This window comes from Leucoraja erinacea, chromosome 8 (genome assembly GCF_028641065.1).
Source record: "Leucoraja erinacea ecotype New England chromosome 8, Leri_hhj_1, whole genome shotgun sequence".
In the NCBI taxonomy this organism is placed as follows: domain Eukaryota; kingdom Metazoa; phylum Chordata; class Chondrichthyes; order Rajiformes; family Rajidae; genus Leucoraja; species Leucoraja erinaceus.
The window spans coordinates 57,538,933-57,565,459 of record NC_073384.1 but is presented as its reverse complement, the minus strand read 5'-3'; the positions used below and the strand labels follow the sequence as shown (position 1 = coordinate 57,565,459).

The 26,527-nt window shown below is 41.2% G+C and overlaps 1 protein-coding gene across 1 annotated transcript in view; it reads right to left on the bottom strand.

Annotated features, from left to right (window-relative positions):
- Positions 1-1,257: 1,257 nt before the first annotated feature.
- angel2 (angel homolog 2 (Drosophila)) overlaps positions 1,258-26,527 on the bottom strand; it is a 44,137-nt gene continuing 18,867 nt past the window's right edge. Inside the window, 7 exon segments of the mRNA XM_055639762.1 lie at positions 1,258-1,537; positions 4,738-4,901; positions 7,687-7,759; positions 7,940-8,051; positions 11,726-11,992; positions 11,994-12,145; positions 12,891-12,960. Of these exon segments, the coding sequence (XP_055495737.1) occupies positions 1,395-1,537; positions 4,738-4,901; positions 7,687-7,759; positions 7,940-8,051; positions 11,726-11,992; positions 11,994-12,145; positions 12,891-12,960 (981 nt within the window). The 3' untranslated portion in view covers positions 1,258-1,394.

The window sequence follows — 26,527 nt, the reverse complement described above, 5'->3', positions numbered from 1 at the left end:
CCTCCTCCCCTACAACTTAAACCTATGTCTTCCGGTTCTCGATTTCCCTGGGACGAGAGATTCTGCATCTACCCGATCTATTCTCATGATTTTGTACACCTCTATAAGATCACCCCTCATCCCCCTGCACGCGAAGGAATCTTGGAGTACACAAATGCAGCAGGCAATGATAACACTAGCCAAATTGTTTTCCATTTTCATTTTTGTAACAGCAAAATGTAATTCCATTTGTTCTTGGATCGTGTCTTCTCTCCAATTACCCATCCTATGATTTAGGCACGTACATCGGTCATGCACAGCTGGCTCAGCATAAATGCAACTCCAGATTTGTAAATGTAGTTAACTCTTGCTAAACATCTTAGTTCAGGGGCGATCAGGGAAGGACAATGAATGCTGCTTTGTCACTATTCACTATTCACATGCCATTAATGATGAGAAGTGTATAGTTCCATCCATTAATTTTGCCTTTTTGCATGTCCTCACAACCATTTTCTCCATTCATGCCTCTACTCTCCCTCCCCCCGCAAAACTCAATTGATGGGACCTGAATTTCCCAGATCTTAATTAATGATAAAACCTGGTACTTTCCTAGTTCCCATTTTTTATAGCAAAGATGAGTAAATTTCCTTGTGTGTTTTCCTGTGCATCCACCAAAATATTCATACTGTGGAATTTCAAAGGAAAGGTTTTAAGAGGTGTGGAAACTGGTTTTAATGTAATATCTTCTTTCATTGGAGCAATCCACATTTTGGTTAAGTAATCAAGAATGCCATATTACTGTATTCTCCTATGTAGTGCTTGGAAGACTGAATTATAACTGAGAAAATGCTGCGATTTAGTTGGCAGAAGAGGATGTGGCCTTTTGAGCTTCATGCAAGTTGGCAAATTATATTGCACCATCTTGCTCCACTTCAGCCACATACCCCCACATCCTGTTTTAATGCTTCTGTTCCTTCTTTCAACTAGCTACATGTTTGCAATATTTAATCTACTTCTGTCCAATCGTCATTCTTCTCATCCTAATTCACACTATGCCAAGTTGCACCAGAGTCTATTGTGCCTCTTTAATTATGGCACAAGCTTTGAGGCAGTCAATTTTATTTTGCTTTTTCCTGTGGCGAAAGGAGTGCCGTAATGTCTGATTTGCATGTGTCTGCTTTTTTTTTTTGGCACAATGAAGTGCATTTACTCGTATCTGTCGTTTTGCATTTGCCTTAACTGACAACAGCTTTAAATATTTGTACAAAATTATAACCAGAGATTTAAAAAAACTTTATTTAAAATCTTTCAGAAATCTATCAAAGCCCAAAAAACACACATAAATGCTGTATCCCATAAAATACAAATTTTGATCAAATACTGAACAGAAGGAAATAATTACTGGCAACTTTCTTTCATGTCAAAGTTTGTCTGAATTTGGCCAACAAAGGGAGATGATCTGATGAGTTGTTTTCATTGGGTAATCTATTTACAGTCCAAAGATCCTGTTCTGTAAGTAGTGCAAGTTTCCCAAGAAGCTGCAAGTGACCATCTTCTCCTACAAAAGAAAAAAAATGTTATCTTCATTAGTTTATTAGCAACTAATGTTATATTAGCAACTGAATTCTAAAACATTTAGACCTCAGTTTAAAAAGCAGAATTATCCCAGTATATAAAACAAAGCTCATGGAGATTTTGTTCGCTTATTTATGTATTCTGGTACTGAAATATTTGAGTCATTTATCAGTTTGCCAAATGGCCTATCTGCTAACTTGCCTTTCAGTTTTGTCAGCACGTGGATGAAAATTAACATGCCTGGTGTGCCAGTTATTGTCAAAACCACGCAAAAATCATTTTTGAGCAGTTGTGAAATATTGCCCATTTTTATTGCGAGATATTAATTCTGTTCTTGCATTATCTTCCATGAAATTTCAGAATATTTAACTAATGTTTTTCTTTGGAAGCCACAGGTATTGCTTTTCAGTTGTGCAGAATACTTCAGAGGTGCCTTTAATGTCACGTGTGTGACGTGCAAGCACACAGTGAAATTCTTTTCTTACAAACAGTCCAGTAGAGTATTGCCATCAGTGTTTCCACTTTGAAGGAAATTACCTCGATTTCGGGAAATTATGGATGTCTTCGGGTAATTTTAGGGAAATGAAATAATTTTGGGAAATTTCCTGGCCCGGGAAGCCTTCCCCAATTGCGCATGTGCGACTGCCGCCCCAACTGCGCATGCGCGGAATCCGGACCCACTGTGCACGCGCGGGGAGATGCCAAAGGGTCCAATCAGGCCCGCGGGATGATTTGTGGGGGAAAAAGTATGTACTTACAATCTGCCTGCGCGTTACAATTGAAAATGGCGGTGGTGACACGGTAGGGACGCCGTCTCCCCGCGCATGCGCTGTGGGCCCGTTATCCGTGCGTGCTCAGTTGGGGAAGGTTTACCGGGCTGGGAAATACCATCAAATTCCAGGTAATTTGGAATTCTATTTCGGGATTGCCATACCATCCCCGATTAGCAATTGTACAGAAATAGTCTACTGAGCCAACCAGCTAAAGACGATACCAGTGAGATATGACAAAAGATTCTCAGAATGCTGAAAGTTATGGGCCTGTCCCACTTAGGCGATATTTTCAGCGACTGTCATAGTCGTAGCAAGTTGCCAAAAAAACAGCGACTGGACCCCCCCCCCCCCCACCACAATGTCTACAACCAGCCACCCATTAGGATGTCCACCTACGACAACCTACGTCCACCCACAACGAGGTATGACCCTGTCGGCGATAAATGAAGACAACTTAAGGCAATTCAGTCGCCGGTATCTGTCGCCGTAAGTAGTCGCCAATGGAATTCACCGAAGTCGGCACCGGCGACTAGCTACGTCATCCTGGCAACAGTACCTACGTCAGGCTACTGACTGTCGCCGAAAAGTTTTGAATATTTCAAAATTCAGCGGCGACCAGAAAAAAGGTACGACTCTTTGGGAGACTAAGAAGACCACACAGGTGAAATCCTAATTCTTGCCCTGGAGTTACATATTTAGAAAGGTGATAATTGGGGGAGCTGGAGGGGAACAATATTTATATGGGGCAGGACCAATTTTGTGCCACTGGGGTCTTTAAAAACAAAATCAGCGTAGCTCAAGAGTCAAGTCAAGAGTTTTATTGTCATGTGTCCCAGATAGGATAATGAAATTCTTACTTGCTGCTTTACTAGTTAGATAATGTGACTTTTGCAGCAGCTGTCAGTGGTCTCTTGTTTTATATTTACCTTGGTAGTAGAGATATGGCATTTTCCAACAAAATCGAGCAAACATGCGTAACATGTCAATTAATGTTCACAAGCATTAAATAATATAAAGCACGGAAATTTGCTTTCATCGGAACCGAGGTGTCTTTCCCGCATAAGAATTCTGCATTCATTACCACAATGGAGAAGAACTGGCAAAGCGGTTAGCTAGCAAGTCTGGAAAAAATAAATGTTATTTCATTTCAACAATTAGTATAATCCAGGACTATTTTTCCAGGAAATCCAGGGGAAAAAAAACTGGCTGCTATGGGCAAGGTTGCTCACTTATGCCTCTGGCAGTGTGCACCATGCCTCTGACTCATTAATGTTCCATTCATTTGCTGAGCGGAGTGGCCTGATGTACCTAAGTTCCAGCCCCTCTGCTTTATGCTCACCTCTGTTGTTATTGGCTAAGTTGGTATGACATGTGAGAGTCGTTTTAAGACATGTTTATCAATGTTCAGGACTAGCATGTTCCAATAAGGAAGATAGATAAAGATGGCTAGGTAAGGAAACTGTGGATGACCAGATGTTAGAAGTTTGGTCAAAAAGAAAATGGATGTGTACATTAGGTTTAAGATGATGAAATTAGACAGGGCCTTTGAGCAACACAGCAAGAGTAGTAAAGAACTCAAGCAGTCAGTTAGAAAGACCAAAAGGGACTATGAAATGGCTTTGGTCAGTTGGATTAAAGAAAATCCCAGGGCTTTCCAGTACATTAACAACACAAGCAGAAGGCTCTATGATAAAGGGGAACTAAACAAGTACTTTGAATTTGCATTCAGAAAGAAGGAAAGTGATATCAGTGTGGAGATTACTCGTATGCAAGGGCAATTTGAAATCAAGATGGAAGTGTTGCAACTTTATTATATTCAATATTTAAAAAGTCTCCATAGAGACTATTATCTCTCCACAATGTGTTGGGTATATAGTGAAATAGTCCTGAATTATATAAATTGTTGATATGAAATAACATTTATTTTTAGGTCAGGGTTGTAAATCTTCTTTCACACCAATTTATAAACAATAATGATTTGAAGCTGTTGTCTTATACTCAATATCTGCAATAAATGGAAGTAATTATAAAACAATAATATATCAGTTTAAGGTTGTCATGGATAGCTAAGGAGGCCAAGTCTTTGGGTATTTTGTAAGGTGGTGATTGACATATTCTTGATTATCAAGGGTGAAAGGGGTTGTAGGAGCCATTCATGCAGAATTCTTGCAGAATTATGTTGACAAAATAAAATATGCAAACAGTTACTAGTCTAAGCATGAATGGCTCCTACAGGGGTTATGGGGAGAAGGCACTGGAATGGGGTTGAGAGGCAAAGATAGATCAGCCATGATTGAATGGCTGAGTAGACTTGATGGGCCGAATGCTGCTTCTATGACTAATGAACATGAAGATAATACCTTGAAAAATGTTGGAATACAAATGATCTTTTGCTTTTCATTTTCATTACCTGACATTGCAGCTCCATTATGTTTTGCTGCTGAATAAAATATATAGTCCACGGTGACAGCAGATTTGGAATGACAAGTGGTGACCTCTGTTTTATTGCTCCCAGGTAGATAATGGGAGTACACAGAAAGTAGTTTGAATTTGTGGCAAATTGCAGAAGCAGTCCTAGAAAATAATTAATTGTAATACTGTTTTTTAATTGACTGTTTCATTCGTGGATGCTATATACACATCGATAGATGACTTAAAATGTTTAGATACAGCTATGTCACATAGTTTGAACATAATATAACATTTCGGTAATGGCCAGATTTGAAAGCAATAAGTTTACAAACACGATAAAGTCCAAAGAAACCAAATAAATGTCATACTTTACATGGTTTAGTCATTTTCTAAGTACACTCTCATGCACTGACAATAATGGTTTGGAATTCAGGAAGTAAAATCAACTTAATGGATTTACTTTTGTGTATTGTCATTGCTCAATTATGCAATAAACATTATTGACACCCAAGGTTGATTATCTAAGTTCAGGTGCACAACCTTTTATCCGGAGTTCCGGAAACCGAAAAGCTCTGAAAACCGGACATTTTTTCCAGGATGTCGTCTGCACACCAAAGCTCGCGTTTGGCACCAAACTTGACCCGAAACGACCCACGGTCAACCCAGGTCTGTACTACTGCAGCGGCTGCCTCCTCCCCGGAGACCGGGGGCACTTAAACATCTGTAAATCATTGCTTAAATGTTAGTCAGTTAGTTTGGAGGGCTTTTATGTGAAGGGGGGGGAGGGGTGAAGGGGGAAACTTTAATTCTTAGTCCCCTACCAGGTTGGAGAGGCTGGGAGCGGCAATGCCTTACTGGGTCGCCGTGCAGTAAGCTCCGGGGCGCTGTGGCCGCCGACTCCCAACATCGCGGAGCTGGGGCTGCGGGCGTCCGGCCGTGGGCGGCGCCGGTTGTAGCTCCGACCCCGGCAACTCTACCCCTGGCTGCGCGGCGCTCCAAATCCAGCGCGGCCCGCGACCAGACGCTCGCAGCCCCAGCTCCGCGATGTGTGTCGGCGGCCACAGCACTCCGGAGCTTACCGCACAGCGACCCGGTAAGGCATTGCCCGCTCCCCGCCTCTCCGACCAGGTAGGGGACTAAGAATTAAAGTTTCCCCCTTCACCCCCCTACCACATAAAATCCCTCCAAACTAACTGACTAACATTTAAGCAATGATTTACAATGATTCCCCGGTCTCCGGGAAGGAGGCAGCCGCTCCAGACTTTTCAAGCCGCCTGCGCTACCTACCTAATCTACGCTAAAAATATTCCATTCCGAAATACGAAAAACTCCGAAATCCGAGAAGTGTCTGGTCCCAAGGCTTTCGGATAAAAGGTTGTGCACCTGTACTATGGTCTGGAGTTCTCCAATAATATGTATCATTCACCATGTTTGATTAGTTTGTAGAATTACATATACAATGTGATGCAGCATCATGTGGTTTGCTTGCACATGGTCATGTAAAGCCTTGAAATGTAATATTTCATTTGGAAATAAAACTGACAAGTACGTTCCATGCCACACAAGATCTTGACCCCATAGCTGAAGATAGACACAAAGCTGGAGTAACTCAGCGGGTCAGACAGCATCTCTGGAGAAAAGGAATAGGTGATGTTTCGGGTCAAGAACACATGTTTGTTATGAAATCAAAGAACACAAATCATTTATAATTAGCACAATTCCATAAGATAAAGATTAGCATTTAGATTTTTTAAGAACAGTCATGTAAACATTTTGATGGAATTAACATTGCCAAAATCAAACAATTAATCCCAAACATGTGCGTCTGTACTAATGAGAAAGTGAATGCACATTAATTTCCAAACTCAATGCTTCAATATTCAATGCTTAGGCACAAAATGCTGGAGTAACTCAGCGGGTCAGGCAGCATCTCCGGAGAGAAGGAATAGGGGACCTTTCGGGTCGAGAGTGTCTGAAGAAGGGTCTCGACCCAAAACGTCACCCATTCCTTCTCTCCAGAGATGCTGCCTGACCTGCTGAGTTACTCCAGCATTCCTTCGATTTAAACCAGCATCTGCAGTTCTTTCCTACACATATTCAATGCTTAATTACTTCACTTGGATTATGTAAAAAATGATCATCCACGTATAAATACAGAATGTGATAATTTAGAATTTACCTGAATGACGTACCTTTTATGCCATTAACCAGTTAAAACCTACCTTTTATTCTGCCTCTTCATCAAATTATTTGCAGCACAACTGCAAATGAGCTGCTCACTGAAACCATCTGTTCATTTCATCATGTTATTTTCCTTCTGCCAATATTCCACTGTGCTGAAAATTCTTCAGAATCTTCTCATCCAGCACACACACTATTTTAATTTATCCCAGAAAACTTGCAACCTGCTCCCTTAAACTTAATAGATGCCATTTCAGGTCTCGTTTCCCCTTCCCCCGAGTCTGAAGAAGGGCCCTGATCTGAAAAGTCACCTATTCCTTTTCTCCAGAGATATTGTTACTTAAACATTTTATGTCTATCTTTGGTTTAGACCAGCATTTGCAGTTTCTTCCTAAGCCCTTAAACTTAGATGTCTCGATTCAAATTCCCATCCTGTTCTTTCCATGAACAGCTTTTTTTCCTCTAGATGGTTGCATCTCTGCAAGGCATAATAATGAGGGCTAACTGTGAGCAAATTTAGGGCCTGCACATTCCTGGTCATGAGTATGCAGCCCAGTTCAATCTATCCACGCGTCTCTCTTTCAAATACCATTTAAGCAACTTCTAATTTCAAATTCAATTGCAAAAACAATGTTGGGTTCAAAAATGTTCATATAACCATATTCCTTTACTGTGTTTATGGTTCAGATGGGGTACAAAACAAGTTTGTGTGTCAAACTACTATTTATCACTGAAATCACCCGATTTTAACATAAAGTTAACTCACTGTTGATCCATGGGATAATTCTTTATATCAGCCATCGGCTTTTCTGAATTGTCCAGACCATCTACAGGACACTCTTTAAATTGAATAAGAATTGTACATTTTAGATTTCAAAAAGGAAAAACAAGAATAGTAAACTGATGTATTTTTAAAAACTTACAAAAGTAGTTTAAAATCAGAATTTCACCAATTCTTAGAACTATACTGAAAAGGGATTCAGTGGTGTTTTGATGCTAAGAACAAACAGATGTCATACCTGCATCCTTCATTGTTTCATATTGACATTCTGATGAAATTCCAAGACTTGGAGGCCAAAGTGGGTTTGTCAAAGCTCTTTGGCCCCTGTGACCTGTTTCCTGACCTGAAACCTAAATGAATGATAAGAAGTTGTAATTCATAACACACTTGCCTTCAGGAGAAATTATGCAAATCTTGGCTAAAGGAATATGTTTTAAAGAGGATTGTAATAGATAGAAGAGGTAGACATGTTTAATAATCAATTATAGAGTCATAGTGTGGAAACAGGCCCTTTGGCCCAACTTGCCCACACCAGCCAACAATGTCCCAGCTTGCCTGCGCTTGGTCCACATCCCTCCAAACCGGTCCTATCCATGTACCCGTCTCACTGTTTCTTAAACGATGGGATAGTCCCAGCCTCAACTACATCCTCTGGCAGCTTGTTCCATACACCCGCCACCCTTTGTGTGGAAAAAGTTACCCGTCGGATTCCTATTAAAACTTTTCCCTTCACCTTGACCCTATGGCCTCGATTCCCCTAGACTGGGCAAGAGACTATGTGCGTCTACCCGATTTATTCATCTCATGATTTTGTACACCTCTACAAGATCACCCCTCATACTTCTGCGCTCCATGGAATAGAGACCCAGCCTACTCAACCTCTCCCTATAGCTCACACCCTCTAGTCCTGGTGACATCCTCGTAAATCTTTTTGGAACCCTTTCATGACAATATCTTTCCTATAACATGGTGCCCAGAACTGAACACAATATGCTAAATGCGGTCTCACCAACGTCTTATACAACTGCAACATGACCTCCTTACTTACATACTCAATACTCAGAATGATAAAGGCCAAAGTGCCAAAAGCCTTTTTGACCACCTTATCTACCTGTGACTCGACCTTCAAGGAACCATGCACCTGTACTCCTAGATCCCTCTGTTCTACAACACAACCCAGAGGCCTACCATTTACTGTGTAGGTCCTGCCCTTGTTCGACGTCCCAAAATGCAACACCTCACCCTTTTCTGTATTAAATCCCATCAACCATTCCTCTGCCCAACGGACCAATCGATCCACCTGCTGCAATCTTTCGCAACCAACTGTATCTGCAAAACCACTCACTTTTGTATCATCAGCAAACTTGCTAATCTTGCCCTGTATGTTCTTATCCAAATCATTGATGTAGATGACAAACAGTAACAGGCCCAGCACTGAACCCTGTGGCACACCACTAGTCACAGGCCTCCAGACCGAGAAGCAACCTTCCACCATCACCCTCTACTTCCTTCCATGGAGCCAATTTGCTATCCATTCAGCTATCTCTCCTTGGATCCCATGTGATCTAACCTTCCAGAGCAGCCTACCATGCAGAACCTTGTTGAATGTCTTACTGAAATCCATGTACACAACATCTACAGTTCTGCCCTCATTGACCTTTTTGCTCACGTCTTCAAAAAAATCAATCAGATTTGTGAGACACGACCTCCCACGCCCAAAACAATGCTGACTATGCCTAATCAGCCCTTGCCCATCCAAGTATCCCTAATCAGCCCTTGCCCATCCAAATGCCTGTATAACCTATCCCTCAGAATACTCTCCAGTAACTTTCCAACTACAGATGTTAAGATCACCGGCCTATAGTTCCCAGCATTTTCCCAGCAGCCCTCCTTGAAAAGAGGAACAACATTTGCCACCCTCCAGTCTTCTGGCACCTCTCCTGTATTTAAGGACGACTCGTAAATTTCAACCAGGGCTCCCGCAATTTCCTCTCTAGTTCCTCGGATATATCTGATCAGGCCACCTTCATACACAACAGTACCTTCAATATTTATTCGACAGTAACACTGACTGCTCTCAAGACACTTCCATTGACTGCCCCAAGTTCCTCCGTTCTGCTGTCTTTCTCCTCGGTAAATAGAGGAGAAATATTAATTGAGGACCTGCCCATCTCCTGTGGCTCCACACAGAGGTGACTGCTTTGATTCCTGAGAGGTCCCTCTCTCTCTCTCCAGTTAACCTTTTCCCCCTTGTGTATTTATAAAATCTTTTGGGATTGTACTTAATGCTACTGGCCAGAGCTATCTCCTGGCCCCTTTTTGTCCTTCTGATCTTTTTTAGTTTACTCCTTAGCTCCTGAAACTCCTCCAGGGATGCACTTGATCCCAGCTGCCTATACTTGTCCCATGCATCCTTCTTGTTTTTGACCAATGCCTCAATTTCCCTCGTCAGCCAAGCTTCCTTTGCCCTTCATTCTAACGGGGATGTACATATCCAGAGCTTTCGTCAGCACACTTTTAAAAACATCCCACTTGGCTAATGTTCCTTTCCCCTCAAATAACCTGCTCCTGTCAACTTGAGCGAGACTTTCTCTCATACCCTCAAAGTTAGCCTTACCCCAGTTGAGTGGTTTAACACATGGACCCTCTCTGTCTCTATCCATAACTATTTTAAACCTAATCGAACTGTGGTCACTGGTCCCAAAATGCTCCTCCGCAAACACTTCATTAAATTCTGCAACATTTAATCTAGAAACTCTTCAAAGTGCAATCATCTAACCAACCTTGATTCATATTCATTCTCTCTCTCTCTCCAGCTCCATTCCTTTTCCACTTAAATCCCTTGAGTTCTCATAAACATATTTATTGAATTATATAAATGCGAGTTGTTATAGACTAATTTCCAACCCTGATCTCACCAGAGACTTATGCTGTTGATTTAAAACTGGAGAATGTCCACCGGGAGAAGAGAATTAAAATTGGCAGCAGGAACCAGGCTGCAGCAGCTTTTGCTATTTATTTGTCACAGGCTTCAGAGAAAATAAAAGTTAAAATGAGAACGACACGATCAAGTAGATTTTTGTATACAGACTTGTTTTCACCGAAAACATTTTGATGTATGATAATTTTGCAATCGTAAGTTAGTATAGATGTGGTAAGGAATTTAGGTGGTTTTGGTGGAGTGGTGGATCTATTATAAAAAGCAGTGAATCAAAACACAAGGGGCTAAATTCACAGAATTTCGGCCTGGACTAGTTCAAATAGAATAAAACTCCCATTCGCATTTGGACTTGGAGCTTTACAATAAAGTGGCAATTCCCAGAAAGAATATTTATACTTTTGACAATTTAAATACTATCATTCAGTTTACAGAACTGGTGACCTGAAGAGAACCGAAGTTTGGTAAATTGTCCAAATCTCACCTGGGAACAAAAATGGACCTTAAGCAAATGGATTGCATTTAGAAAGATATTAATGGCTTCACTGTGTAAAAATATGCACACAAATAACATGCAACAAGCAATTACTGCTCCTCGTGACAATTAACTCATCAAGTGAAACTGACCCATACAAAGAGCTGCAAAAGTGTCAATAAAGTTAAGCTATGAAAGAAAATGAGAAGGTACTTATATTACAGATTCTGCTTTTATTTTAAGTGATCTAATACTGGCAATCTGATTAGCCATTTAAATTAATTATCTTTTGTTAATCTAAATGGAAAAACATAAGCACAAAACACATTCATCACATCCAATCCAAATTGGTTATGGTTTTCAGGTACCGTGCTTTGAAATGAGTCACTTTAGCATCTGAAAAGCTGCACCATGATTGACCATTAACTTGGTGTCTTGTGACAGTTAGAAGCAAGAAATGTCTTGTTCTTGCTTTTGGGAAAACCATCTTAAGAGTTGCAAGGTGTTATTAAATTATTTTTTTTAGACAATATTGTTCATGTTTTCCAAAAAATACATCAAAAAGTTTAAACAATATTAAAAGTAATTTTCGATAGTTTATTAGCCGGTACCTTTCCTATTTGAAGTCCTGCGTAAATGAGTTTCCCATTCCGAATGAAATTGTACAATGGTGAATCAGGGACAGAGTTGAAGTCCCCACATAGAATAATTGGACAGTGTCCATCCTTCCCATCAGACGCCAGTTTGTTGATTTCAGCCAGGAGTATTGCAAGCTGAGTGAGCTTGATGTCCCCTCGACGTGGATTATACAAGAGATGAGTGTTTGCCACACACACGCGAGCAGCAGACTGAGAAAGAGTTGGTTGTAATAATACCACAAAGTCCAATATTGTCTCTGTCTAGTATCTGGATCACTGGACGATAAAACTCCACTGGGCTAGCAGAGACGAGTGAAAACTTTGAACGTTTAAAACAAATGGCACAGCCATCTCGTTTGTTTCCTGTCCGCATTTTGTACTCACAATGATAACCTGTAGAAAGAAGACAAAAACAATGTTTTCAATATTAGCGATTGACACGTTTGTTAAAACTTGGTGGAATTAATCTCTGAATAGTAGAAAGCACAAAACTTAATAACTCACAAACTGAGATGTGAAAAGGCCAAGATTAATCTATTGAACTCCGACTATAAACAGAGTTCATACCAATTATTTTTTAAATCAAACCCTTATATTTCTGTTTCTTTCCTTGGAAAATGATCTGTCTTACTGCAAGATCGAAGATGATCAGAAATTGCAAGGATCAAGGGATATTTTCTTAATCTTCTTCAATCAAGCAACACAAAAAAAAACTCTGAACAAAGATATCTGAACAATGTCCAAGATTTGGCAAAAAAGTCTAAGTTTAGGCTAAAGTACCACCACCATACCTTATACCACACAATATACTAGTGGTAAAGTCTAGAACTAGAGGTCATAGCCTCAGAATTAAAGGGTTTTTTTTGGAAGGAGATTAGGAGAAATGTCTTTAGTCAGTGGGTGAATCTGTGGAACTCTTTGCCATAGAAGGCTGTAGAGACCAAGGCAGTGGATATTTTTAAGGCAGAGATAGCTAGATTATTGATTAGTCCAGGTGTCAGAGGTTTTGTGAAGAAGGCAGGAGAATGGGGTTAGGAGGGAGAGGTAGATCAGCCAAGATTGTATGGCTTAGTAGACTTGATGGGCTGAATGGCCTAATTCTACTCCAAGACCTTATGACCATACAACAACCACTTACCTAATGATTCCAGTATTGGCTTCAGCTGCATTCCATAGTGGTTGTCTTGAACTTCTTGTAAACACATGATCTAGAAAAGATCAAAGAATGATACAGCGATTCCGCTTACTACAATTTGGCAATTAGCAGTTTTGATTATCAAACACATTTATCCAATACTTTAAAATTACTCTATTCAGACATTGATTTGCTTCATATCAAAAATGCTGGAGTAAATTAGTGGGTCAGGTAGCATTTCTGGAGAAAAGGAATAGGTAACGTTTTAGGTCGAGATCCTCTGGTAATTGACATTTCCACCCTCTGCCTATTCTATCAATGCCTTTTAATATTATAAAAACTTCTTTCAGCTCTCCCCCAGCTTCTGATTTTCCAGAGAAAATAATCTGTCTGTCCAACCTCTCCTTATAGTCAATACCCTCTAATCCAGGCAGCATCCTGTTCAAAGTTTCCACATCCTATCTGTAATGGACAGCCACAACTGCACACAATATTCTAAAAGTGGCTGAACAAATATTTAATACATATTACTTACTGACTTCTATACTCAATTACTGGGATGGAAAACAAAAAAAACAAATACAAGAGGGCATAGATTTAAGGTAAGAGTAGCAAAATGTAAAGGAGATGTGCAGGACAAGTTTTATTTTTTCACAGAGGCGGTGAGTGCCTGGAACGCACTGCCATTTGTGGTGGTGATGGAAACAGATACGACAGTAGCGCTTAAGAGACTTTTGGATAAGCATATGGATATGCAGGGAATGGAGGGATATGGGTGATAAGCAGGCAGATAAGAGTTATTCTAGGCACCATGTTTGACATCGACCAGTTGAAGGTCTGAAGAAGTCTCGACCTGAGATGTCACCCATTCCTCTCCAGAGATGCTGCCTGTCCCACTGAGTTATTCCAGCTTTTTGTGTCTATCTACTGTATTTTATTGTATGTCAAAATAATTAGTGCTTGTTTCATGGACTGACCTGTCTATTCTATTATTTGTTTACAGAACTCAGAAAATATTTTTCATTCAAGAATCCAGCGCCCTGCTACCCTACATAATCCAGCAGTATCTCAAAATAGGCGAGGGCTGTAGTGTGGAAAGATTCCTGATGCTTTGGAATAGAGGGACATGGGTGATACTATCCCATCCTTTGCTTTCCATCCTGTTGTGAGAGGCTGTTGAACGGATGACTATCCACTAATAGGATATTTCTTCAATCATGCCTGGACTTGTAAAACAAATATCTTGTCAAACCATTCTTTGAAAATGCCACACTTTATTGATGCCCATTTCTGGTTCAAATATTTTTCCAGTTACTTGAAAGATATCACAGCCACAAGAGGCTTGAAAAAGTCTGGGAAAAACACTCATGCATTGTTGGTGTGATAAAGCCACAATGATTACCAGGTGAAAGATGCACTGTGGTAAGTCGCCAAAGTTTCTTGCACAAAATCCCCCACTCCCATGACCACCTAGGTACAAGGATGACAAGCACAAGGGAAGACTACCACCTCCACGTCACACATCATTGCTGACTGGGCATTGTATCATAATTCCCCTCTTTATCGTACCATTAAAAAACAGAAACTCAATATATAAAAGCAATATGGGGATAACTTTGCTATACATACTTCAATAGTTTAAACCTGCATTCTAATGTATGGGACACAGAATTTGTGATGGTTTAAAAGAGGAGAGAGGTGGGAGAGAGGGGGGGGGGGGGGGGGGGGGGGGGGGGGGAGAGATTCAAAGTAAACAGTAAGCAACTCAAAGGTACACAAAAAAGCTGGAGAAACTCAGCGGGTGCAGCAGCATCTATGGAGCGAAGGAAATAGGCAACGTTTCGGGCCGAAACCCTTCGTCTGAAGAAGGGTTTCGGCCTGAAATGTTGCCTATTTCCTTCGCTCCATAGATGCTGCTGCACACGCTGAGTTTCGCCAGCTTTTTTGTGTACCTTCGATTTTCCAGCATTTGCAGTTCCTTCTTGAACAATAAGCAACTCAATATCAACAGTATTTAAAATATATTCATTATCAGTTAGTTGAGTTCAGCTAACAAACAAAAGCAAGACAGGACACCTCAGACCATGGAGTACACATGTGTGGGAAGGAACTGCAAATGCTGGTTTAGACTTAAGATAGACACAAAATGCTGGAGTAATTCAGCGGGACAGGCAGCATATATTTCTGGGTAGAAGGAATGGCGTGTCCCATTCGTTCTCTCCAGGGATGCTGCCAGTCCCGCTGAGTTACTCCAGCATTTTGGGTCTATCTTCATGGAATACAAATGCAGTGCCACATGGCGAGTCCAGAACATAGGATGTGTTCCAAACGTTTGAAGCGCAGATTCAAAAAAACATCAGGAATGATTAATGGTGATATGCTGCTACAAGAAATAATTTCATTGTTCTGTTTTTGTTATACAACAGGTCTGTAAACTCAGTACTCATTGAATAAACAAAAACAAGTTCTACAAATTAGTTTGAATTCTGGCTTTGGAGCGTGAGTAACAGTTATCTTCACTAGGTTTGGCCAAGAGATTGATGGTTTATGGATAGCAGACCTCAGGAGATGGTCACAGGTTGAGTGTCGGTGTCACACAGTAGAGAAACATGTCACAAAGAACTCCAATCTAAGGTCATCCTATTTACCCATGTTTGGCTAATAGCCCTCTAAACCTGTCCTATCCATGTACCCATCCAAATGTCGTTTAAATGTAGTTATTTTGCCTGCCTCAACTACTTACACTGGCAGTCTGATCCATGTATCCACCATCAGGTATGTGCAAAGGTTGCCTTGCAGGTTCTTATTAAATCTTTCCACTCTCACCTTTTGCCTTCTAGTTCTTGATTATCTTACCCTGGGAAAAAAATGTGCACTCACCCCATCTATTCCCTCAAGAATTGAAACTATAACTAATCAGGACAACAAGCTCTCCCTCAATGTCAACAAGACGAAAGAGCGAGTTATTGACTTCAGCAAGCGAGTTGGAGCGCATGTCTCAATCAGCATCAATGAAGCTGAAATGCAAATAGTTGAGAGCTTCAAGTTCATTGGCGTTAATATTCACACCAATCTGCCGTGGACCAACCACATTGAAGTGACAGCCAAGAAGGCACACAAATGCCTCTACTTCCTCAGGAGAATGAGAACATTTGGTAAGTCTCCAATGATTCTTACTGACTTCTATATATATGCACCACAGAAAGCAAGCTGTTGGGAACGACCGCATCGCAGCCTGATTTGGGAACGACTTTATCGAAGATTGCAAGGAATTGCAGAAAGTTATGGTGATACCAGACTCCACATGATCGACTTCATTTACACTTCATTATGCCTCAGAAAACAGCCACACTAATTAATAACTTCCCATTCTGGTCATTCCTTCTTCTCCCTGCTCCTGCCGGGCAGAAGATAGAAGCTTGAAAGTCTACAGTACGAGACATAGGAATAGCTTCTTCATTTCTGTTATCAGGATTCTGAACAGTCGTTCCAGAAGGGTACTATCCAATTAATCTCTAGCCCATTGTGGGCATTGGAATTTATCTATGGAATTGTTGCTCTAGAGAATGCTGAGAATGCTGAGAACAATATTCTGCAATCTGTATCTTCCCCTTTGTTAAACCTATTGTACTTAACTTTGGCTTAATTGTATTTATATACAGTATAAAGTTATGTGATTGGGTAGCATGCAATACAAAGCTTTTCAGTGTACCTCAGTACATGTGACAATAATAAACCTAAATATCCCGATTACTCCAGAAATTTATCAATAATTTTTGAATGCAATCAACAACTAAGTTTCTACATTCTGGGCAGGGAGTTCCAAAGAATTATTACCCTCAAAGTAAAATAAAAACTTTTAGGATGTTTCAGTGAAGTCACCTCACATGCTTCTAAACTCTAGATCAGCCTATACAACCCATCATCATGTGGCAGACACATAATCTCATGAACCAGTCTGATGAATCAAGACTGCACTCTGTCTTTAGCTAGAATACCCATATTAAAAAAAGGGATGTATGCCAAAATGATGTACATTACTTGGTATGTGGTCTCGCACCTACATAATTGTAACAAGATTTTTACTGTTGTACTTAACGTCCCGTAACAAGGGCTACAACTTGCTCACTTTATGTGCAGGTTAGCTTTCAGCGACTTGTGCGCAACGCCCAGCTCCTTTTAAACATTAACATTACCAAATATCTTTCTAGTTTATAAACACCAAGTATTTTTATATTTTAAGAGACTAAGATAATCTCCCATTTTTCCATGCTTTACTCCATGTTCTTGCCACTTATTTAACTTATTTTATAGGCCCTTTGCATCATCCGAACTATTCACATTCCCACTGTGTCAACATCCAACTTAGGCCACTGCCAAACCACTGACACAGGGCCTGTGGAGCTTCTGAAAGCATCTCATATTGCAAGAGCATACTCCAGAGAGTTGTGACGTCCTCCTTAACACGATAATTGCATAGATTTTATCTGCAATATTTTAGTTGTAGATCTTTATTTCCAACTCAGACATTGTCCCTTTTTATTACAATTCTTCCAACTCATTTCTAGATCGGATGATAAAAAATAAATTAGAAGGCCATTTTGTCCTTTAAATCAGTCCTGCAATTCCTTAAGGTCGTGGCGAGCACATGCTTCAAATTTTCTGCTCAATTACTTGACATTGAATATATTAATAAACTTAGTGTATTCACTCATGTACTTAAAGGAATTGAAAAGTGCCACACAGGCGTAGTTGGTAGAGCTGCTGTCCCACAGTGTTAGAGACCTGGGTTCAATCCAAACCTTCTGTGCTATCTGTGTGGAGTTTGTACATTCTCTCTGTAACCGAATGGGTTTCCTTTGGGTGCTCCTGTTTCCTCCCATAAAGACGTGCAGCTTTGTAGCTTAATTGGCCTCTATAAAATCGTCCCCAATGTGTAGAGAGTAGATGAGAAAGCGGGATAACATTGAAACAAGTGTGAACAGGTGATTGATGGTCCATTTTTAATAATATAGTCTAGCATTTCAACTCATTGGTCGACATGCATGTTCTGATCTCAGTTTCTAAAACGGTACCTTTTAAAGATGCACACTTGATAAAAGCATTGCAAGATCTGGAAGAGTTTCCTCTCTGGGGATATTTACTGAGACTGCGATTCCTGTCACTACCAAGAATCTCCTGTAATAGGGTTTCTTCACCGTTGGAGTCTTGGAATAAGGTTCACCTTATCCTCTCATCTAAATTGGTATTTATTAGCAATATGATCCCAACACAGGGCATCAGTTTCTGAATGTACATCGGCAATCCCCAATTCTATATCATTATTTTCTTTACCTCTCTCTCCTTGCATGCCGCTCTGCATACTTGGCTTCTGTAAGATCTGCTGCTGAAAGCTATGTCCATGGTTTTCCCAACTACCGAATCAATTATTCCAATTTTCCTCTGGCTGTCCTCCATCAACCAAGTTGAACAAATTGAAAGCTCGGCTTCACACATTCCTAAAGGGCCTGTCCCACTTACGCGACTTTTTCGGCGACTGCCAGCACCCGTGATAGGTCGCCGAAATTTTCAACATGTTGAAAATTCAGCGGCGATCAGAAAGACGCTACCACTCTTTAGAGACCTCTCACGACCATACAGGCGACATGTCGCGGGTGACCTCTCACATCCATTAGAGACCTCTCACGAACATACAGCCTGTTTGGTCGTGAGAGGCTTCCTATGGCTGTGAGAGGTCGCCAAAGAGTCATAGAGTTTTTCTGGTCGCCGCTTCAACATGTTGAACATTTCGGTGATCTATCACGGGTGCCGGCAGTCGCTTGTAAAGGTCGCGCAAGTGGGACAGGCCCTTAAATAGCACCATCCAATTCATTAACTAATCCTCAAGTTTTCTGTATAAAATTGGGTCCAGGGGTTGATTTTCAAATCCTATTGTTTTAAATACCTACTAGGCCTTATCTCTCTGTATCTATATCACCATCTCCAGCTCTGAAAGAAATTCAAGCCTCTAACTCACTTTACTTTAGGCATCTTGGTTCTTAACCTTCCTTTTCAGAAACACTTCCAGTAAACAATCCTTACTACATAAAGGCATTTTTTTCATATCTACATTTGACCAAGTTTTTAACCACCTTCTTTTTTTGTTCAATTAGGTTTTCTGGAATCCTTGGCAACATTTTCCTAGGTGAAAATGCCATGCCATTATAAATCACTTTTGTCCAACCAAAGCACAGGTGAAGTTTTGGTCTGATAAACCAGTTCTGATGAAGGTTGACTTAGGCATAATGGCCTAACTTCACTCTTTCCACCCACAGGATTCCCCACCTACCCAACCCCCAATAGCCACAACCATCAGACCCTATAAACTCGCACAAAAGCTCCAAAAAGACTGAATCTTAAACCCAAAGCTTTTGAACAGTCTCAAGGCACAAAGGTGGAAGAATGCATCGGTTTTATCCTGTTAATCAAAGCATGGTCAGTTTAATTATATGGAGAAATGTCTATTGTGCATGGTTTTACCAAGCTTGCACAAACTTCTGCAGATTTTGGCAGATGTAGTAAGTTTGGACATTGGAAGCAAAACCTAATTATTGAGTTGGGAGTATAACATGTTATTGACTACATGGGGGATAAGCAAAAAGTACAGCTGTAGGACAGAGACCTGAATTTCATAACATTAGCATGGAAAGAAATTGAATATAGAAGACTAAGGCACAAAAATATTGTCTTGGCTCACAAGTGTCCCTACAAAATAGTTTCATGGGACAGACAAATATCATAAGCTCATAGCTAAGTGGCCATCAATGGAATTAAAATATCTCAATACAACCCACACATTGTGGAGACTAAAATTTTCTCCTGAAGTGCATATTTAGCCAAATGAGTGACCATTGTCAAATAAAGTGTCTTATCTCTTACATCTGATATTCATTGGCATTACAATTACTGTGTCTCCACACGATTAACTTCTTGGAAGTCAACGTTGATCAGATATTCAATTAGACCAGTCACATAGGTACTACAACAACAGGTCAAAGTTTGGGTATCCTGCAAGGTACGATTCATACTCTGGCATTTCTTAGCCTTTCAAACATGAACTGGGTGATTATCGTACTAACATCATTCAAAAATCTTGACAGTATCCAGGATAAAAGTAGCCCTGCAATCACCAAAAAACACCCCAAATTAGGACAATTCCATCTGTACTGAGAGCCTCGTTTCATAATAGGCTTTTAACTACAACCTGAAGTAGTTGATGTTTCAGGGCAGACAAAGGGAGGAAAGTATAGTTTTGCTCAATTTGTCAAAGCAACAGATTATGCAAGACAAGTTAATTATACAAAGCTTCTGGAAGAATACCAACTCCAAGTCAAGTCAAGTCAAGTTTATTTGTCACATACACATACGAGATGTGCAGTGAAAAGAAAGTGGCAATGCTCGCGGACTTTTGTGCAAAAGACAAACAACAAAACAACCAAACAAATTATAAACACAATCATAACACACATATTCTTTTACATAATAAATAATGGAAGGAAAAACGTTCAGTAGAGTTAGTCAGTCCCTGGTGAGATAGGCGTTTACAGTCCGAATTGCCTCTGGGAAGAAACTCCTTCTCAACCTCTCTGTTCTCACCGCGTGGCAACGGAGGCGTTTGCCTGACCGTAGCAGCTGGAACAGTCCGTTGCAGGGGTGGAAAGGGTCTCCCATGATTTTATTTGCTCTGGAGTTGCACCTCCTGTTGCATAGTTCCTGCAGGGGGGCGAGTGAAGTTCCCATAGAGCGTTCAGCTGAACGCACTACTCTCTGCAGAGCCTTCTTGTCCTTGGCAGAGCAATTCCCAAACCAGATGGTAATGTTCCCGGACAAGATGCTTTCCACCGCCGCTGCGTAGAAGCACTGGAGGATCCTCGGAGACACTCTGAATTTCCTCAATTGCCTGAGGTGGTAAAGGCGCTGCCTTGCCTTACTCACGAGTGCTGGGGCGTGTGATGCCCATGTCATATCCTCGGAGATGTGGACTCCCAGATATTTAAAATAGTTCACCCTATCCACAGGATCCCCATTTATCCTCAATGGAGTGTACGTCCTCGGATGATGTGCCCTCCTAAAGTCCATGATCAGCATGAACTTCCACAAATTGTTTCCCTAAAATTGTGACAGCGTGGCACCGTTGAGGGATGATGAAAGAAAAACAAGGACAGATTCAGGGTGTTAGGGATAGTGGGAGCAAAATCTATATTACTAAAAGTCTGATCTTGACCGCTTTTGGCCCACTGTGCTGCGATTTCCTACTACGGCCGTCATTTTTGGCCACCTCACTCAGAGCCCCCCTCCGCCTTCCGGGATTGGAGGATTGTTCCCATCGATGAAAAATCAGAGAGATATTAATGTTTTTTTAAAAATTCCCATTCTCTCTGCTGCTCCCGCTGGCGGCAGGGGGGAGGGACTATAAAACCTGGAAGTGTAGTCCTTCATTTAGTCTCTGCCAGACCCAGGAAGCGAGAGGGTCATGGCTCTCTGAGCTGCGAATAACACTGAATGCATGTCTACTCCACGGTGTGTCCCCTTGATGCGGCTGTAAATTGGCTGCTGCCCAATTGTTTGCCTCGCCTTTTTAAAAAGTTTGTGTTCACAAAATGAATTTTGGTTGTCAGGTGGCTGCAGCCCAATTGTTTGCCTCGGCTTGGCTTTTGAAATCGTTGCAACAGTTGGATGCCAGCCCAAGAACCCATTCGGCCCACAATGTCTATACTAGCCCTCTGGAAACCAATACCTTTGGCCCCCCCACCCACTGGCGAGCAATATTGGAATTGGTGGAGAGGTGGAATATTGCGTTGGTAACCAGCCCTCCCGTGTGATGCTGGGACCCAACAGGTCCCACTTAGTCTAGTCTTTTTATAGATTTGCAGACCTCAATTACAATGTAATAAAAGTTTAATCCAGTCCATTTTATGCAAAAGGGTCAAGCATAATGTAGTTTTATATGCCTAACAATGCCTTCCAACCAAAAAAAATTGTGCAAGATTACATTCCCCAATTTTATTAATATTCCCTTGTTCATTACCTAATGTTGGGCTTTTCAAAAACAGTCAGTTCTTGTCTCCAAATTTCAAGATGATTTGGAGGGATGGGCGAAAATGCAAAACTGAAAGGATAATTTCACTATAGGGAAATAAAAATTTGCAAACAAGTCTGGAAAAAGACTGACATTGTGACTTAATGGGGTCTTTTACATTATGAAATTGTGCACAGAACAGAGAAGGTGCTGCCACTCACAATCAAGTTGTTAATATGTACAATAAAGAATTTGAGAAACTTCTTCACTATGAGTGGTTACCAATTACACAGATGCACTGTAGAACATATCCTATTGGTATGCATTATAACTTGTTTTGGTAAACCGCTCTATTCAAGATGGTAAGAAATTGCAGAGAGTTATGGATGCAGCCCAGTCCGTCATGAAAACCATCAGTCCAACATTGCAGTGATTAAGATGATTGCATTTAAGGTCATACGAAGATTAAATAAAGGCTATACTAATGAGACTGAAGTGCAGTTGGAAAAGGCTTATGTAGATGATTAACATTCCATCTGAGCTGAATAATGAGGAGGAAGGAACTGCAGATGCTGGTTTAAATCAGCTGGAGTAACTCAGCGGGACAGGCAGCATCTCTGGAGAGAAGGAATGGGTGACGTTTCGGGTCAAGACCTTTCTTCAGTCTGAAGAAGGATCTTGACCCAAAATCCTTCGGGTTTGGGTCATTTTGGGTCAAGATCCTTCTTCAGACTGAAGAAAGGTCTTGACCCGAAACGTCACCCATTCCTTCTCTCCAAAACTGGAGAGCAGGACTCTGCCTGTCCTGTTGAGTTACTCCAGATTTTATGTCCATCTTTGAGCTGAATGATGATCTATTTTAGCACTGTATATTCCACCTAATCTCAATAAGGAATCATTGCCTCAAAAGTACATTGTCCCAAAGATCTGGAGAAATTCCATAAACACTATTTATGCAATTACATTAGAACAAATAATCTGATTCCTTTTGATAGATTTTTAAATATATTAACCGAATCAAGAGATAAGTGATCACTGAATGGCTTTTTAAAACAAAACATACTTTGTTATCCTAAACATAATTTGGATAACCTCTCAAACATTCACTAAAAGCAACGGATTGAAACTAATTATGAAACTTGAAAAGATCTGTTGGGTTTGTTTTGGGAACACTCCCATCGGCAAGAAAGCTCACAAAATAATAAGCATACATGCTGTAGCCTTTTACACTGTATTCCAATACTGGGCCCAAGCACTCCATACAAGGACTTTTCAATAACCTCTTCCATAACCAGCAAATAAACAAGACTAAAACAAGCACCTAGCTACAATGTTATGTTTTTCTTGATCAATTTCCATCAGTCTCCTTTGTGGATAGACTCAAAAATGCTGGAATAACTCAGCAGAGACAGGCAGCACCTCTGCAGAGAAGGAATGGGTGATGTATCGGCTCGAGACCCTTCTTCCCTTGAGGGACACTTTGTTTGACGACATATTTGTTCTCCTTTATAATATCAAAACCAGCTTGATTTTGTATTGTTTACATGCTTATTCATGGAAGAACAGTACAGGTACAGGCTCTTCAACCCACGTCTGTCCTGAACATGATGCTAAGACCAAGTTTTATCTGCCTACACATTATCCATATCCATGTGCCTATCCAAAAGTCTCTTGAATGCCTCCGTCATATCTGCCTCCATTGCCTCCATTACCTCCCCCAGCAGCTCCAGTGTTCCAGGCACTCGCTACCCTCTGTGTGAAAACTTAACCCACACATCTCTTTTAAACTTTTGCCCCTCTCACCTTAAAGCTATGCACTCCAGCATTTGATATTTGGATGCTGGGACAAAGGTTCTGACTGCCTACCCTATCCATGCCTCTCATAATTTTATTTACTTCCAGACTTAGACTTCCTTAGATGGGATCCTTGGGACCCATTTTGACGGAATCCATATTGTGAACTATCCAGGTGTGTTCCAAATGCAGAGAAACAGCATCTTCTTCACTTTGGGAAACCTACAGCACAGTGGCGCTACTGGTAGAATTGTTACCTCACAGGCCCAGAGACCTGGATTTGATCCCAACCTTGGTTGTGCCCGTGTGGTGTTTGTATGTTTTCCCTTAATGTTTTCACATAGGTTTCCTCCAGGTGTTATGGCTTCCCAATACATTCCAAAGATATGCAGGTTTGTAGGTTAATTGGCCTGTGTAAATTGTCCCTAGTGTGCAGGGAGTGGATGCCAATGTGGCATAACATGGAACTAGTGTGAGCAGGTGATAGATGGTCAGCATGGATACTGTGGGCCAAAGGGCCTCTTTCCACACTGTATCTTTCAATCATACTATGGGGTCAAGGAAAGAGCGTTCACGTCGCGGCCCTGTTTCCACCAATCTTTCCCACCACCACGCACAAGAAGCGACAAGACAGACACCATTGTATGCAGATGCCGAGAGGTGTGTTCAGCTCTGGCTGAACAACTTCTAATCCTGTGTGTGGATTCAATAAGAAGAAGAAGATCAATCTATTTCAGCCCACCACCCAATATGGATGCTGTCAAATGGAATCCAACTATTTGCCATGTAATGATTTGTGCAAGCAATTAATAATACCATGCGCACATGGTTTTCCGAGCTCCGCAACGGCGACTTCTCCTACTGGAATCCGGGTTTAAGGACATGGAGCCGGGGCCTAACATCGCCCGGCATGGCTTAAACGGCCTCAGGACTTACCATCGCCTGCCGGGGGCTTTAACATCGGAGCCCCAGTTCGCCTCAACACTGCAGTGGGACTGCTGAACCGCGGGAGAAGGAACAAAGGGAAGGGATAAAGACTTTGCCTTCCATCACAGTGAGGAGATGTTGGAGACTCACTGTGATGGATGTTTATGTAAAACTGTGTTAAGTGTGGGTCTTGGATTGTGTTGTAATGTTAAACTGTAGAAATGATATTTCGTTCAAACCTAGGTTTGAATGACAATAAATTGCATTCTGTTCTATTCTATTTGCGTTAGTAAGTCGAATTTGTTTTGTTATACATGAACATGCACGAAGAACACGGCAATAAAGAAAGATACGCTATCATCAGCATCCTACACAATTGGCATAAATCAGTGGTTTAATGAAAAATCATGGCTCCTTTTCAAAAGATTCTACAATCTATGTAGAAAGAGCGGAAAGGGAGCAATTTCAATAATTCTGATATAAATGATTTTCAGAGGTACAACACTGCCACCTGAAGCCCAAACCATAAAACTGCACTCTATGCTTTAAGGGACAAAGGATGAAACATTTCATCCATGCACACTTCTATTGTGAGAAGTTATAGGTTTCTATATTGCCTGCAGAAAACCCATGTTGAAAATTTATGCCAGCTAGTTACAATATGATCAACAGTCAAATAATTGACAGAAGATATTAAAAGAACATACACATGGTCCACATGCCCTTCACCCCTCATCGGTCCACTGATCACCCACCGCCCCACCCTCTCCTCTATATACCTGCCATCGTTCATCTCCACACAATCCTGAAACAGGATCAAGCTGAAACAGCAAATTCCTCCCTACCCTGATGCTGCTCAACCCGCTGAGTTCCTCTAGCAGTTTAGTTCTTGATGTGCATTCCAATGCTCAGCACTAATGCACAACAGGCTAGTTGATATGCAGTGGCCGTTTCATCAAAAATACATTTGTATAATCAAGAAAAAGGGAAATGTTTAAGAGAAATGTTAAAAAAAACCTGCAGCACAACCTGCAAAAGCATTAAGAACATGAACTATTTAAAGAGTGATATTTTATGGTCATTCAAGGAAGGTAGGGAGGGACAGAAACTTTGATAGAGAGGAAAATTGAAAACAAGAGAACAGGCACATACAAGCAGATGTAGAAAAATACTCTGGATGCAGCAGAATGCCAAGATTATGCAACACTTGGTTCTGGCCAAGCACAGGGCCAGGAAAATTGGAGGTGCAGGCACTAATGGCAAATGGGTGCTGAGGGGAAGCAAAAAAAAAAAGTTACAGTTGCTATTTTGTCCGTGTTTGTTCATTAGTGTTGTCTATGGAAATCCCACAAAGATTACTTTCATGAGAGAGGAACTCATTAACATCAGACATTCAGTTCCTCCAAACATTCTTCCGGATTTCTCTCACTCGCCGAATTATTTGGACATACTTGGCGGGGCTGCAGTTATGTACAAGGCCCTGACACACAGGAAGACCCGCAGGTCTTAATGACAACAGGCCGGTCGCACTGACCTCTGTAGTCATGAAAACCGTTGAAAAACGTGCCCACCTGAAAACCATCACAAACTCCCGGCTGGACCCTCTGCAGTTTGCATAGCGGGCCAATTTGCACAGCCAACCAAAGCATGCACTTCATCCTTCAGCACCCAGACCGCCAGGGGACCTACGCAAGGATTTTGTTTGTGTATTTTAGCTCTGCATTCAACACCATGGTGCCAGAGCTACTACACTCCAAAGTCTACCAGTTGACTGTGCCTGAACCCCTCTGTCAATGGATCACCAACTTCCTGACAGACAGGAAGCAGCATGCGAGGCTGGGAAAGTAGGTCTTGCACCTGC